Raw genomic sequence first — 16,348 nt, 5'->3', positions numbered from 1 at the left:
CCAATCACAGATGTTATTATTAAAGAGACAGTATCCTTTTTAATTTCTTGTTGTGATGGTTTGTAAGAATAGTCGCTAAATAACAGCACATCATTTCCCAAATCCAATATGTAGTAGGACTAAAATCAAATAAAATCTTCCCTGTACCAAAATAACAGCTTAATTTCCTGTAGTAAAAATACCCTTCGAAAATTGTGCGAATACATTCCCGTTCTGTTTTGCATAAACTGGCATTGTGTCCTGTGTACTTGTCAATTTCACAAATTGAAAAGGCAGCAAAAAAGCAGGGCAATACTGACAGAGGAACACACCATTGAAGCAGACGTTACAATTTCATGCGACCCGCAGGTAAAAGATGACAACAGTTTCCTTCTGTGCACCATACTCAAAAAGCGACCTCACAAAAGGAATACTGTCTCTTTAAGATTATGTCAAGAGCAAGCATTGTTAGTAACACTGTGCAAAGCATGAGGAGGCTGGGTCTGCTACACATTAGGAACACAAGATAGTCTACTGCTGTCCAATAATTTAAAGGGGACCTATCATGCTCATTTTTCAGCCCTTTGTGTTGAGTTGTGGACTCCTATAGAGCATACACACGATAACCAGCACACAAAGCTTTATAGTTCTTCCAGAATCGGCACATATTCAGTTGTATTTCTTGGGATTTTGTGGTTCCACCGTGTATTCCACCAATGGCTAGCATCCAGGCACATCCACTGCGCTGTGGTTGGTCAAACTCCCGCATGCATAGAAACAGTTCTGGATTATGCCGGTAACTTTATAGGAGTTGATAAACGGTATAAGAGTTGCTAAGAAACTGCAATGTATCTTTTTAAAATGCCGGCTTTTAACATACAGCCATATGTGTTGGATCCTGAATCCGATCCGGAAGTAGATACTGGACAGTCCGAAGTTTCTCAAGAAAAGAGGTTACTTCTAGACGTCTCTCAATGGCAAGTAGCTTTAGCATTTTAGCGTTTTTCCACAGCATCGGTAACCAAATGTGGCCACTAATTGTGGTGGGAAACAGCTATCAGCAACCCAGCTCCTTGTACGCAAGCACTTTTGGGCCATGACTTGCACAAAATAAACACAGTTAGGACACTGATAAAGTGTGACTCACTGCTTCTCAGTCCACACAACCGAGTAACGTTGGAAAGGTGTCGGCTAGTCCAGCTGCATAGTGGCCCATGTTCACAAAACAGTCCGGTGAGAAATGCCATTGGCAGATTAAAATGCATTTTTTTGCTGATAGGGAATCAGGAACTCCAACCACTCCAACTCCAACTGTCTGATGGTGGCGCTATTAGGAATTGTAAACAAATGCAGCTTTGCTACCAAGAAGACAGAGGAGCAGAGCTTGCGGGAGGGCAGAGTGCTCATCTGCTTACAGACGCACCCATATGAGGAGGTCCACCCCTCTGTGACGTCACAAAGGGGCAGTTTTATGAAGCCTTTTGAAATCCAGCGTTTTGAGCCATCCCAAACTTCTTTCAGGGCTCACTTCCAAATGTGCAAACCTCATTGTGTGCAACCGCATCATTTAACACGAAAATAAAACATTCTAACTACATTTATAGGTCAGAAAAGTGGAAAAAAATAATAGGTCCCCTTTAAATAAAAAAAATATTGCCAAGTGTAAAACTAGAGGGAGCCATACAGAATAACAAGAGATCTTTTTGGATGCTTCAATGTTGAATCACTTGTGTGTCTTAAATGTTTTGCTGCAGCTTTTCAAAGTACACAGGAGCTTGTTGAGTTCATTCATAAGGCAATGAGGATGTGTACATTTATGGTATTGGACTGCTGCATGTAAGATTAGGCAGGGAGCAGCATACGCAACCACTGTCAAACAAATGGAAAAAATGCATGCTGAGAAATGTATGAATGAATGTGTTGTGGAAGGTGACATGCTGGATGAATAAGACATGACTGCAGCAGGTTGTCATTGAGTGTTTTTGCGACTGGGTGGTAAATAATCCAGTGCAAATTTTATGTGCGCAGTGCAAACATCTACCCGCAGCCTTGTCCTGATCATTGTAAATGAGGATTTGCTCCTGTTGGCTGCTTATAGACAAATCTTTCACCTTGCCTAGATGCACAAACCAACCACACACATTTTCAAATGTCAAACCTGTGAATATGCAGGGAAGCAGCCACAACCACAGAGCTTAGCAGGGTCACGCAGACACCATCTGGGGGACTTGTCTATGATATACAACTGCAAGCACATTAACAAATCTGCCCACAACAACACTGTAGGTAAGTAGACACTTATGTCACCACAACGCGTTTGGAAGGGATAATATGGAAAGCTGATGGGGGAAAATAAATAAATGAATGTTGAGATGAATGCTAACAGCTGGATGAAGCAAACACCCAATCTGATATGTTATTAGATTGTGATGTCTCTCTCCTCCTTTTAAACATATTCACCTGGGAAGTCCTTACTTGCCCTTTGACCTCCTTGTCTGAAAGAGGGCACGGAGAAAGAGAGGCCGCAGCTGGCCATGGAATCGCTGTGCGTGTGTATGTGTGAGAATGCAAGGGCCCTCACCAGAGCAAACGCACTAGTTCCTCACCTGTAGCAGGGGGCTGGTGGGACGAGAGACCCGGCAAATCCAGCGAGCTGTCTGACATCACATGCTTCAAGTCTCCGCCTATGTCGGTGAGCTTCATGTCCAGCTGTACTGAGAGTGCGTCCTCAGAATCATCCTTTCCCATGCTGCTCCCCCCGATGGATGGGAGGTCGAGGGACTTGACAGATATGCAGTCCTCCTTGCCCTGTTTAAAAGTGGCCACCTTGTCCATCAGGGTCTTCTCTGAGGCGCCGAGCGCTGTGCAGAATTTTGAAGACTGGAAGTCGGCAAAGTCATCAGTGTCACTTTTGAGGGATGAGAAGGAGCCACCGCCACTCTCCTTTGTGTCATCATAGGCCAGGCCGCCTTCAAGAGACAGCTGTTTGAACACGTCATACTTGTCTGAGCTCTGCTGAGACCGTCTCACCGTCTCACCTTGGACCCCTGCACAGCTCTCACCTTTGGGCTCCCCTCCAGAGCTCCCAAATGCCATGAAGTCAGCAAAGTCGTCCTGTGACGCAGCGGCCACTCCTCCTGCTGCTGCTGGAGGTTGAGTGGGATCAGAGGAGGAGCCAAAGAGGGCAAAGTCACCAAAGTCGTCAGCTCCTCCCCCAGGCGGCTTGGCTCCACCAGGGAGGACCACCAGAGAGGGGTGTACTGGCGCAGAGGGGAAGACGATTGTCTGTGTTTCAACAGCTGGCTGGACAGAGGATGTGACTGGGGAGAAAAGGTCCAGATCGGCCATGTTAAGTGAGTTTTTGGCTTGAGAAAGCGAAATGGCTGATGGCTGTTGTGGGAGTTGTTGTAGCAATAGAGCATTGGGGAAAGCAGAAGGGAAGCTAGGCTGAAAGATCTTGGCCGGTTCTGAAGGGTCTAGTGGAGAGACGCTGTCGGCGGTTTTAAAGTCTGTGAAGCCGTCATCAGTCCTGACAGACTTGAAATCCGTAAATCCTTCACCTGCAAATCACAGAGAACACAAGACTTATTAATAGTAGATAAACACATTCTGTGATCAATTCACACCCCTAAAAAGAGAAAACGTAGTAAATTACACACACTGCACCGCTCACACTGGAAATATTAAAGTCATACTATGTGAGGACTGGTATAAGACAATCTTGGCACACAAAGATGGTGTAAAATGGAAGATAGAGCAACACTGATAAAGCGTGCAGGGCCTGACAATGTCAAGGAAAGGTTACCGCAGAGCACAACTTACTGGAGTTGTAAGACTGGTCCCCATTGCAAACTGTTCTAATGAAACAGGGATGGCAAAACAACTGCTATCAACATTAACGAATGAATTATAGCCCAAATTATTGAGGGGCTGTGGATTAATAACAAGAGAGTGAGCATTAACTGATTAATCTGTTATGAATGTGGATAAATTGCAGTCAGAAATGTCTTACCTAGTGGTTTCTTGTCAGCAGGTGGCTCTAGTTGTCTAAACACGCTGTATTTGTCTCCGCCATCTGGTTAGAAAGCGGGTTCGGTGGGAAAGGGGAAAAAAAAAGCATCACTTTGTACTTTGATAGTATGATATTTTTTTAATATTCACTGCTGTGGGCACACGAAACCTGAGCATGTACCTGAAGTAGGAGCTGTAGCTTCTGCCGGCTGGTCCACAGACAGCTGTTTGAAGACGGCATACTTGTCAGAGGAGGCAGAGGAGGATCCAGATAGTGGAGTCAACATGGAAGGTGCACTACGGGGACATTAGGCAGTTGTCAAAGATCACACCACTCTTAGCGTCAGTGGGCAGACTACTGTTATTTCATCATGCAATGATGTTTAAGATGTGTCTGTGAACATCTGCCTTTCACAAAAATAAGATTAAGATTAAGATATGCCTTTATTCGTCCCTCAGTGGGGAAATTTGTAAGCTGACTTGCAATCAAATGTGGTTTACATACAAAGTAAAGTGCTGTGGAAAAGCCTGCTTATTCTTATCATTATCCCTGTTATGAGCTTTGCAACCACTGTTTAATAAAACTAATCTCTGCCTCTCGATTTCGTTGCTACAAAAAAAGTATCATTGTCCTTGCAGGGAGGAAATATGAGGGAAACATAAAGCCACTCAGATAAGAGATAATTTTGTTCTGCCTCATCCCTTGTCTCTTGATGGATAATTGCCTTTCCCTTTGGGCTTGTGAAGTAATACGGGGAAATTAGCTTATTGACTGTCCGCTGAAATCAATTCATTAGGGGTGATCCCAAACTCATTGTTATTCTGAGAAGGTTTCTAGAAAGAAGCAGTGTTTCCATGAGGTACCACTTCCATGAGGTGTTTCATGTAACCACTGATACTGAATGCTTTACCTGTTTTGATGCTGCAATGCCATGCTGACGGGGAAACTTGCACTAGACTCCCCGTGGAAGTCAGTGAATGCCTGGTCTCCCACGCCAGCCTTTGGGGCCTCCTGGAAGTCCTGGAAGTCATCGTCATCAACTTTTGTCCCCTACAAGCATCAGGGTTTTAGGGAGAGGGTTCTACCACATGGCGTTGAGTACATCTGAACAAGTGCTACCTGAGCAGGTGGGAAAGTGGCAATGAAGTTGGTGTTGGTGGGTGCTGTAGCAGGAACGGGAACCGCCGGTGGCATGGCCATCACTGTCGTGGTCTTGATGGGCATGGCCATGGAGACAGGCGGATGGGTCATGATGGGCTGCTGGTGCTGAGGCATGACGGGGGTCATGGCAACAGAGAGGGCTGGGAGATTGGGCATGGGTGGAGATGGGAACTGACTCAGGATGTCCATATTCATCGCAGGCAGGCCACTCTGAAAGACATTTTTAATTGTTTTTAAGGACTTGAGCAGAATGTCACACCAATATACAATCTCATGAGACTCCACATTGTTGTGTTTTAGCACTTAAGATTAGGTGCCATGACAGCAGAAATGAGAGCAATAACATTTGGTGTTTAGTGAACTGCTTACAGATCCTCTGTGGGACATTGATGACAAGCCCAGGATGAGGATAACTAGCCTGCTGCCAAACACGAGACATAAATTCCCATTATAATGCTCCGCAGGTCCTATGCTGATTCACTTGCATTTTTCACCTGCTAAGCCTTTCAAATTTCAGTCAGCGAGTGGGTCTTTAAAGCCAAGAAGCACAATGATTATGTGTAAAGTGGATAATTTTTGTTTTTTACCTGTGCAACAGCAATTAATGCCAGCACAGTGTAGAGCTCCTCCTTGGTCAGCATACCAGGTGTTGTGCGGTTGGCAGACGCCCAGATTTGCCCCAAGGCTTCTCTGGGAAGACCCGACGACATGAGGAGCGGGTAGAGCTTGCCGGTGTCGATTCCTCCTGCAGTCATGGTGAACTCTAGAACCTTCTTGAACATTTCTGAGGAAAGGAAACAGGAGACAAAAATGTTTTCTTTATATTGGAGATAGTTTTTAAATATTCTTGCAATTTATTATTGTTGTTATTGTGCATTTCCCAAAATGTAAGCTCGTATATTGCAGTCCCATCTGTTGCTTTGGCATGCTCTACAAATTCTTTTTCAAGTGGATATATGTGTGACCTGCTCCCCTAAATACCCATGCACAGCTACCATACAACTGAAACTAAATAATAAACAAATTTAAGCTCGTAATCTTTACAGTGTATTCACATGCTGGAATTACCTGGGATGAGACTGTCATTGTAAAGCCAAGATGGCAGCATGGACTGGATGTGCTCTTGTTGTGGATACACACCAACACCAGCTGTAAAAATCAAATCACACACACACACACACACACACACACACACACACACACACACACAGTCAGTTGTTGTAGTAAAAGCCTTGTAGAGGAATATGAGCAACCAAGCCTCTTGGCAGCTGAGCCCTTCTGGTATGCAACTGCGCAAAAACAAAAAAAATCATGTCTGTAAGGCTCAGTGCAGATGTAACTCTCTTACACTGACTCACAAATAAATGTCTCCCTACAAAACACATGAATCAGCCTTCAGCCATTTCCAAGAGAAGATTACAGTAGACAAAAAATAGCTGACACTGACCTAGTTAATCATTTATGTTAACACACCCGCAGAGATGTAGCAGGTGAGCTGCTTTACATACAACACCCAGTACACATCATTTAAATATTGTAATCCTACATTACCATGAGCTCCTCTCACTATTTGCTGTTGCTTGTGATGACACAGAAGATGAAAAATACCAACAATAAAAAGGGAGCAGCAGGCAGCATGCAAAGCTTTTGTTGCACAAGTCTATGTGCACCCATGTTAGACCCAAACAGGCAACGTGCACCATAAGTGTATTTACTACAAGGAAGCTTCATGAATCAGCAGATATTTTCCCAAGAGACACATTGCTGACCAAGGAGGAGCTCTACACTGTGCTGGCGTTAATTGCTGTTGCACAGGAAAAAAAACAATGGTGATAAGACAAAAATTATCCACATTATAAACAAAAAACCTTGAAAGAAGTGTAGCAGCAAGAATCAACAGGTGCAAAATCAGATAAAATAGCAAAACAGCCATTAAATCAAACTTAATGGATACTACTAAATATCAGCCAGCTTTATCAGCCACTGAACCTCAGGAGCTTCCGCTACATGGAATGGATCATGGCGCAGCGCCACACTAAGAAAGCCGCCACACCTAGGAAGGGAGTTTTTGTTTTTAATATGAAACTGATGTAGTAATACAAATCACAAGGTAGTGTTGGTCATGTGATGGCCTCCATCATAACCGTCACCTTGAAGTTGTCATATGACAGTCAGCTGACATTAAGCCCCCTCTTGATTGTCTTGTGTGCCACTGTGGCAAAAAAAAAACAAAACTGGAGAACAGATACCCACAGCCACACCCAGATAATGCATCTTTATTATTCAGATTATAGATAAACGGTAAGATGCCTACATATCTTACTAAAGTTATCCGTTCACTTGTAGTGGCTATTTAGAAAACATTTTTTAATATGTTTCCTAAACTGCATTGGCTGCATTGTCTTTTGCATAATCCTTTTAATTTCTCCAATACAGCATCTAAAAGGTTTGATCTTAAATGCTAACTGGATGTAATACATGTGCATGTATATGGTTGCTACAGTGCTATTTTCACTGACATATACAACTACTTAAGGAATTATGTGTAATTTTCTTTGTCACGTTGATTTGAACTGTGAATTGCTAAATATTAACTATTTTGATGCCCTGTAAAGTTTGAAACTGTGAATGTGAAATACTAAACATGGTCATGCCCACAGGCTGGAAAAGTTTAAGCACTACTGTGCTATATAGATACACTTATTATTAGATGTCTTGACCACAATATGTATCAAATATCAATATCAAATACCATATAAATGTTTCACTGTACTTTATTTTGACACCACCGGAATCACCTGTCTGCCCTGTCGGCACTTTGCCTTTATTCGTCCCTCAGTGAGGAAATTTGTATTGCACTTGACCGATTAGGAGAGGAAGAAAAGGCTAGAGAAAGGTGCCTCAATTGAATTAATGCATTTGTTGTTCAAGCCTGTAAAACGACCCTAATGTTGACATTATTTCCGACTGTAAATTTTAATATTTTAAAAAATCCCTGCCACAGTGATGAAGCAGCACGACACAGACGTGGCAGTCCGCGTCCCATGCAGCCCACCGCTTCAAAAAATCCTAGGGGGAAACCCTGAACCTGCTAGAAAAACAATCGTGGCCCAAAGGAAGAAGCAGAGTGGTGGTGAGAAATGATTACATCGTTGTTAAAAAGAGTGAAAAAATTAACCCAAGTGGCCCGGCCCGGTATTGCTGGATTGAAATTGGGCTGAAACTTTAGCTCTGGGGCTCATTTTAGCCAAATTCTGCTTGGATTTAAAGTTCATCTGGGCCGTTTTATGAGCCGTGAGGTCGCATGAGGAGAAAAGCTTTTCTTCCAAGAACGGGCCTAAAAGGGTTGAACAAGCGTTTCATCATCCAGCTTGCCTCTTTCATTAAAATCTACTATTACTAGCTGCCTGGCTGGTTTGCATGTGTGGTCATAACAATTAGCCACATTTTTAGCTTCTGGATTGTCAAATTCAAACTGCATCGGCGGAAGCCAACATAACAGCTTGGGATTTAATGGTGGACAGGCCTTTAAATGGTCTTAGCCACCAGAATGAGCTTAAGCTTCATTGTGGCTTGCTTTTCATTACAAATAGTTAGGCCATCTGCTGCACTGGCTGCCTGAAGCAATACAAGCTGCATCACAAATAGAGAGCCGTAGATGTAGTCCAAGTGATTTGGAGACAATAAATAATGGAAGGTGAGTAGAACATTTACCTTGAAACGCAGATTGGGAGCTGGTGTTGACAGCAGAGGGCTGCGTGGCAGTGGGAAGGGACACAAAGGAAGGGAGGGTGGAAGGCTGGAAGGGAGCGGAATTTACCAGACCCTGAACAAAGTCACTAAACTCCTCATCCTCCCTGGAAAAACCCGTCATGTGGGAGGAGGGCGAGGAGGATGAGGAGGCCAGAGTGAAGCGATCATGGATGGTCGAGGAGGAGGAAGAAGGGGGAAAAGATGCTGGGGTGTCTAGAGGCCCCTGAAAGTCGCTAAATTCATCATTGGCCGCTGAGAGAGATGAGGGAAGGGAGGTAGTGGTGACAGACGGGTGGGATGATGACGATGATGATGAGTCTGCAAGAATCAAGAAATAATGATGATGGAATACGACACACATTCTACAGTGAGGCACAAACTCTGGGAAAAGATAAGAGCTGTGGTTGTGCCAATTATGGAAAAAAAACAGCCAGGCTGCATTTTCACATCTTCAAACAAAATGCTATTTAAAAGACGGAAGGTAATGTGAATTAAGAAAAATCTGTATAACTAATCCAGTTATTTCCCTCACAAAAGGGGTGCTTTAGTAGCATGTGACGCTACCTGGCTTCTTGCTCTGTGACGACGGCGTGGGGTGCATCTTGGCGTCTCTGCTGAAACCATCCAGGTTCCCCTTTATAGCCTCCAAGGCGTCGTCCCGACTCTTCTCCCCTGTCTGAGCACCAAAGCAAATAAGCGACGACAAAAAAAGAGCAAAAAGAGGCGACAAGAGGAAGAAAACGTGGAGACATTCACCTTGGGTTTGACGCTACTGAGCAGCCTTAGCTTCTGTTTCTGTTCCTCAAACTGTCTCCTTTTCCTGTCCTCTTCCAACATCTTCTGCTGCTGCTCTAGACGCTTCCTGAAATCAATAAATTGAAACTCTTAACACAGACACCATGGAGAACAATAGTCTATAAATAGCTGTTCAGTGTTCATGTTCTAAAGAGTGGATGGCACAAAAGAGCTTATATTAAATCAATCTTTTATTAGTTTTCATCATGTCTTGAGGGTAGATATATTTCTTACTGGTGCTCCTCTGCCATTTGTTTCTGTATGTCTGCAGTGTACTGGGGTCCAGCAGGTCTCATACCCATAAACTGGGGTTGACCCAAGAACGGCATCCCGGGGGTTTGCATCCCAATTGCCATTCCTCCCTGTTACATAGAAAAGCAGTTGAAATGTGTTTCTTTCCAGCAGCATTTCAAAGCAAAGCATCCCAAAGCATGTCAGCAACAGCGGACAAAGCGAAAAGGCACACCTGCATGGGCATGGCTCCTGGAGGAATTTGACCTCCATAGTTCATTCCCATCATGCTTTGCATATTTGGCTGCATGACCTGCACCACTGGGAAGGCCTGCTGCTGCTGCTGCTGCTGCTGCTGCTGCTGCATAGGCACCATGCCTGCAGAGAAAACAAATAACCACCTCTGAAAAACTGCAGACAAAATTGTGATTTTAAAACTATTTGCAGCATGGCAGTGTGTCCAATTTGAAGCACGCTGAGGGGAAATGACTTGCATTGATTTAAAACACACACACACACACACAAAAAGCCTGACCATTTTTCGATAGTGCAAATCAATTTCCAGAGCAGCTGGGGGAGAGACATGAACTCAACAACAAGCCAATCTGTTTCTTTCTTTTTTCCCACTGACTAGTGTGACAGCTTGTGGCAAAAAAAAGAAAAAAAGAAGAGAAAAATGGAACCCGGCATGTTTGTCAGCACAGACGCCGACAAAGACGACAGCCGGCGCTGCCATGTGATTCACTGTGGTAGGACTAAGCCCAACTTTTTTAAAAAGAACTACTTTTGTTTGCATACTTTGCACTCACATGACTGGCATCGTTAAAAAGAAGCATGCAAGGACACCAACAACAATAAATGCGACCATGTTAACCTCCAATAGATGCCATGTCACGATGAATTTTCAGGTGCGTCATCTACTAATTGTCTGTCTTGGTAAACGTCATTACCAAAATATACACCAGCTGCGGGCAGACATGGTGTCTGTAAAGCTGAAGTTTGGAGTAAAAGTGTGAAGGATTACAGAGTAACAGCAGATCATACACCAACACCCCCGGCCACAACATGAGAGATATGTACAAAAGTAAATAAATAACAAAAAACAAAGGTCTTTTGGCCCCATCGTCCGTGTGCTGCAATGCTCATGTTGGCTAACCACAAATCATTACCAGTCACTTCTAACTTCTGTCAAAGGCTATTTACTGACGACATCGCAACTCACCCTGTGGCAGTCCCAAGCCTCCTCCGACAGGATACATGAAACTGAAAGAGGAAGGAAAAACGGTTACAAGTACATATATTTTTAAGAAACTGCATCAGATTGAGATGCTTACTACTTGGGAAACGGTAGTTTAATCACATCCATGATGCTGACATACAGAAATTTAGATAAGATGGACTTGGACTGTTGCAAACACGAGCAGTTCCCCCTGCTGGCCGTTTAGTAGAATGCAAACTCAAGACCTGTAGACTTTTTCTCTATGTATCAACATGTTTAATACAGTGTAATATCAGTCATTAAATAAAGGAACTGTATGCTATTCTTCAATTAATATATATATATATATATATTTTTTTTTTCATCTGTGAGCACACAAGCAAACAAATCAACTACAAGATGCACTTTTTGTTTACTATAAAATCTAGCTTATTTAACTCTCCATTTAGAGCCCAGGGTAGTTTGGGGCATTTTAAACTTTATATTTCAACTTAAAAACTGTTTCTTGGCTTGGTTGGTTTCCTTCTTTTCGCAGTACAACCTCATGTGAGAGTGTAGAGTTATTTTTTCATTTTGACATAGTGTAGTACCACATTCACTCTAAAATGTTGCATGTGTGTGTGTGTTTGTAAAAACACATGTTTAGAACACTTCTTATAACTTAAATTGCAATGTAAATGTCTAGTTGAAAACCCATCCATCCATTTTCCTCCGCTTATCCGGGTCCGGGTCGCGGGGGCAGCAGTCTCAGTAGGGAAGCCCAGACTTCCCGGTCCCCGGCCACCTCCTCCAGCTCCAACGGGAGGACAGCAAGGCGTTCCCAGGCCAGCTGTGAGACATAATCCCTCCAGCGTGTCCTCTGTCTGCCTTTTCCTCACCAGGGAGGCTTCCGGGAGGCATCCGGACTAGATGCCCGAGCCACCTCAACTGACTCCTCTCGACGTGAAGGAGAAGCGGCTCTACTCTGAGCCCCTCCCGGATGGCTGAGCTCCTCACCCTATACCCCATCTCTTAGGGTGAGTCCAGCTACCCTACGGAGGAAACTCATTTCAGCCGCCTGTATCCGCGATCTCATTCTTTCGGTCATGACCCAAAGCTCATGACCATAGATGAGGGTGGGAACATAGCTCAACCGGTAAATTGAGAGTTTTGCCCTCCGGCTCAGCTCTCTTTTCACCACGACGGTCTGGTACAGTGACCGCATTACTGCCGAGGCTGCGCCGATCCATCTGTCGACCTCACGCTCCCACCTTCCCTAACTCATGAAGACCCCGAGATGCTTAAACTCCTCCGCCTGGGGCAGGACCTCATTCCCAACCCGAAGGGAGCACTCCACCCTTTTCCGACTGAGAACCATGGCCTCTAATTTGGAGGTACTGAGTCTCATCCCAGAAGCTTCACACTCAGATGCAAACCGTCCCAGTAAACGCTGAAGGTCACAGCCCGAAGAGGCCATGAGAACCACATCATCTGCAAATAGCAGAGATGAGATTCTAAGGCCCCCGAATCGGACTCCCTCAACACCTTGGCTGCGCCTAGAAATTCTGTCCATGAAAATTGTGAACAGAATCGGTGACAAAGGGCAGCCCAGGCGGAGGCCAACGTTTACCGGAAACAGGCTTGACTTACTACTGGCAATGCGAACCAGACTCCTGCCCCGTTTGTACAAGGACCGGATAGCACGTAGTAACGCGCCACCAATCCCGTACTCCCGCAGCACCTCCCAAAGGATGCCACAAGGGACACGAATGCCTTTTCCTGGTCTACAAAGCACATGTAGACTGGTTGGGCAAACTCCCATGGCACCCTCAAGCACCCTCGTGAGAGGGTGTAGAACTGGTCCAGTGAAAACTAATTGAAATTTAGCTGACAACCAAATTAAATGTTGTGAAACAGTTTTAATAACTCACCAATGAAACTAATATGCAGTATACGGGATCACAACAAGGACATAAGAAACAGACTACCAAGTTAGCTGCCAAATTTGTTCTAAACATGTGGCAAGAAGCCAAAACTTACCACTTCCACACAGAATGGGAAAAATGTTTTTCTATGCTGTTATGTCAGACAGGCCATGGCTGACTATATGCAGTGTTTGCCAGCACCATTAGGTCGCGTTATTAAGGAGTATCGAGGCGTTGCGACACTCCGACAGAAATATAGAACTCCGCGTTAGCTGCTACAATGACAATATCGCTGTAGCTCGATTAATGTACGGATCAGTTATGGAAATGGAACACTGCGCTACGCTGTGCAGCCTAGAATAATGACATGTCATTCAATATTTTTTTACTCATAGTAATAGTCCACAGTCAACCATGAAACAGCTATCGTGTATGAACTAACTTTTGAAAAAACGCTATGTAGCAAGGGAGCAATGTTCAAATCGTAATGATGCGAGTAACCACAGTACTTTGGATGAGACTTTTTAAAGTGAAACAATTATATAATATGGCATCTTAGTAAATCTAAAACATCTTCAGTGAAAATGCTTGACAGACCACAATAAATCAGGAGTGACTATATAGGGCCCTACTTTCAACCACTATAGCGCCGACTAAGAGGTTACAGATGAGCAGATTAACATACAGCCGAGGAGGCTTAAATGATCACAGAACATTCAGAAATCCTAATATTTCTGGGCAGAGACATGAAGAGGACTTCAGATTAGAAATATCGCATAAACATCTCCACGTTTTTTCCACCTGGGTTTGGATTTCACCTGAGCTATCAGTGTCAACTCGTATTAAGTCCATTAATTATTTACATCGCTCAGGCTCAGAACATGAACAAATAGTTCCATTATAGACGTCTGCACGGTCCCTAAATATACCTATATATCAAGCTTGCTGCTGGGGCAGAGGTTAAGGGTCAAACAGGTCTTTTTTTGTGTCAACAAATAACGATTAATTTAACAAACTGGCGACGAATAACAAAAGAGCACAAAAGACAATCATAAAAGACTTCATGGGAGGCTATCGTATTCCGCATAAGGTTAATTGTGATACAATGCTAAATATGAAGAATAAAATATATGCCGGCAATGGTACAAACTCTCGACTGTACAATACAATACATGACACTTTATATGCCAACATAAGAGCTAGGTATCTGGATTTACGTGTTGAAACACGGCATTACGGGTAAAATGTGTATCTATTATCCTACCCTGACAGGAACTAGCAAGCTAACGCTAGCTATGGCAACCAGCCATCTCATCACTCGCCTTCTCGGCTTACAAAAGCAGCGAGTGTCTTTTAGAACCTCCTCAATTGTCAGCAAAGAGGTCGTGTGTGTTGGCTATGTGGCAAAAATATGGGACAATGCGGAGTGAAAGCGGATTGTAAAGGGACAGATACCTGCCGCCTCCAGCTGATCCCGGCCTCAGCGCCATCTTGAAAACGGCAGTCAGTTGTCAGAAGATGACGTAATCATTGCATTCTTTGTACTGCCCTGGGTTTGGTCTCGCAGGCAAAGCCTCCTTCAATGTTTACGTGCAACGTTCTTTTAATATGTTTTAATATGTTTTATTATAAGCACGTTGTCTGACCTCGTTGTAATTTCAGTGTTGTTTATTTTTTCTTTGAATCAACTCGACAGCTATTGGAATTATTATTGCATTTAGAATGATATATATATTATATACTCATATATACACACGGCTACGTCAAAAATCATAAGACATGTTAACATTTTGCCATCCATGCATTTTTTCAGAGGAACTAACGTCATAAAGTTAAGAAATAGAATGGGGGGGTATTTAGTTGTTGCAGTGCCCATATCAACCAGCAGGTGTCAGTGTTGAGCTTGATTGCAGCTTCCCTACAAACAATAAGAAAGTTTCATTCATTCATTCATTTTGTGTGTTTTAAACATATAATTCAGATTTTCAAGACTGCACAGCGAATTTCACTTGGTGGAATTATGATTTACTATAATGAATAAAACTGTTTTTAAAAATACATTCATGGAGATAACATAGGGTGGCACGGCGGTCTTGTGGTTAGCGCGCAGACCTCACAGCTAGAAGACCAGGGTTCAATTCCACCCTCGGCCATCTCTGTGTGGAGTTTGCATGTTCTCCTGCGTTTCCTCCCACATTCCAAAAACATGCTAGGTTAATTGGTTAACTTGGGTCCCCCGCGACCCTCATGAGGAAAAAGCGGTAGAAAATGAATGAATGAATGGAGATAATGTAATTTCATGCTTTAAATAATTTTGTTACTAATTGCAGCAACATAATTATTGTAAATTCCCTCATTGTTAATGTAATGTTTAGTACAGCCACTGTTTAGGGCAGACATGGGTTTGTACCAGGCAACTTGCGGGGCAACTAAGCGGTCAGTAGGACCACAGCTAGCCATTCGGTAGTCAGAAGGCTTGCTCTCTTACTGTATATGTCTGTCTGCGTTTGTGACATTTCCATCGCCAAATACAGTATATGTGTGTGTGTGTGTAAATTAGCATGTGCTGGTCTAAGCTTGTGACTTGCATTTATGCTGATGTTCATTCATAACAGAAACCAGACTCATTAAGACATACTATTCACAATTAATCTGTTGGATGGAAATTGGAGTGTAAAGCAATAAAGTTCACACAGTTCTGCTACTGTGTCCGGACTCAATCTCTGAGTTCTGGTGTGGATGAGGTGCTCCAGCGAACCTACCTAACACACATACAGTCCACTCTCCCCCACATTCTGGTCCTTTGAGCCGGATTACTTCACCCATATTAGAAAATGGACACAGCAAGAACACCAATGCTCACCAGTGAAGCAAGAGGATGGCCACAGCAGATACCAGCTTACCTCCAGGAGTACCAGGTCAGCCTTCCCCTGTCCCTCATGCCTTATACTGCTCCTCAACAGGATTACAACATAGGTGCCAACATAGGTGTCACTCAGCCTGCAGACCGGGTCTGCAGTTCAAGATGACCAGCTGCTTCGCGCACTCAAGCTCCCAACCTGTTATTCCCCAGCAGCAGCAGTTGATAAGGTGAGCCAGTGGACCACAGCACTATATGCTAGCACCCAACCTGGCCTGTCAGCAGTGTGTGGAAGACCCCCATCGCCTGCCTTTAGTTAAAGCAGTCATGGAAGCCCAGTCTTGATAGACTACTACCTCAGTGAGCCCAGTTTTCCAGCATCACAGCTATCAGTGCAAATGAACCCAGTAAGGATGCAGCCACCTGCACTTACA

The 16,348-nt window shown here is 43.8% G+C and overlaps 1 protein-coding gene across 8 annotated transcripts in view; it reads right to left on the bottom strand.

Moving 5' to 3' along the window:
* synrg (synergin, gamma) overlaps window positions 1-14,590 on the bottom strand; it is a 28,797-nt gene extending 14,207 nt beyond the window's left edge. For 5 of the 8 annotated variants that reach the window (XM_078792643.1, XM_058079164.2, XM_058079162.2 and 2 more), the window contains exons 1-14: window positions 14,510-14,590; window positions 11,154-11,194; window positions 10,167-10,309; window positions 9,935-10,062; window positions 9,662-9,767; window positions 9,470-9,581; window positions 8,867-9,223; window positions 6,221-6,301; window positions 5,740-5,936; window positions 5,111-5,362; window positions 4,902-5,041; window positions 4,172-4,287; window positions 3,992-4,054; window positions 2,586-3,539 (exon numbers count right to left, since the gene is read on the bottom strand). In XM_078792643.1, coding sequence (XP_078648769.1) covers window positions 2,586-3,539; window positions 3,992-4,054; window positions 4,172-4,287; window positions 4,902-5,041; window positions 5,111-5,362; window positions 5,740-5,936; window positions 6,221-6,301; window positions 8,867-9,223; window positions 9,470-9,581; window positions 9,662-9,767; window positions 9,935-10,062; window positions 10,167-10,309; window positions 11,154-11,194; window positions 14,510-14,544 — 2,725 coding nt within the window. In that variant the 5' untranslated portion in view covers window positions 14,545-14,590. The remainder of the gene's footprint in view (window positions 1-2,585; window positions 3,540-3,991; window positions 4,055-4,171; window positions 4,288-4,901; window positions 5,042-5,110; window positions 5,363-5,739; window positions 5,937-6,220; window positions 6,302-8,866; window positions 9,224-9,469; window positions 9,582-9,661; window positions 9,768-9,934; window positions 10,063-10,166; window positions 10,310-11,153; window positions 11,195-14,509) is intronic. The other 3 variants (XM_058079167.2, XM_058079168.2, XM_058079166.2) reach the window with 2 other exon arrangements.
* Window positions 14,591-16,348: the final 1,758 nt, after the last annotated feature.

This window comes from Doryrhamphus excisus, linkage group LG8 (genome assembly GCF_037039965.1).
Source record: "Doryrhamphus excisus strain RoL-2023G ecotype Guam linkage group LG8, RoL_Dexc_Guam_v1.1, whole genome shotgun sequence".
Lineage (NCBI taxonomy): Eukaryota > Metazoa > Chordata > Actinopteri > Syngnathiformes > Syngnathidae > Doryrhamphus > Doryrhamphus excisus.
Note: the sequence above shows the minus strand (reverse complement) of the source record. Positions and strands in the feature narration are given on the sequence as shown.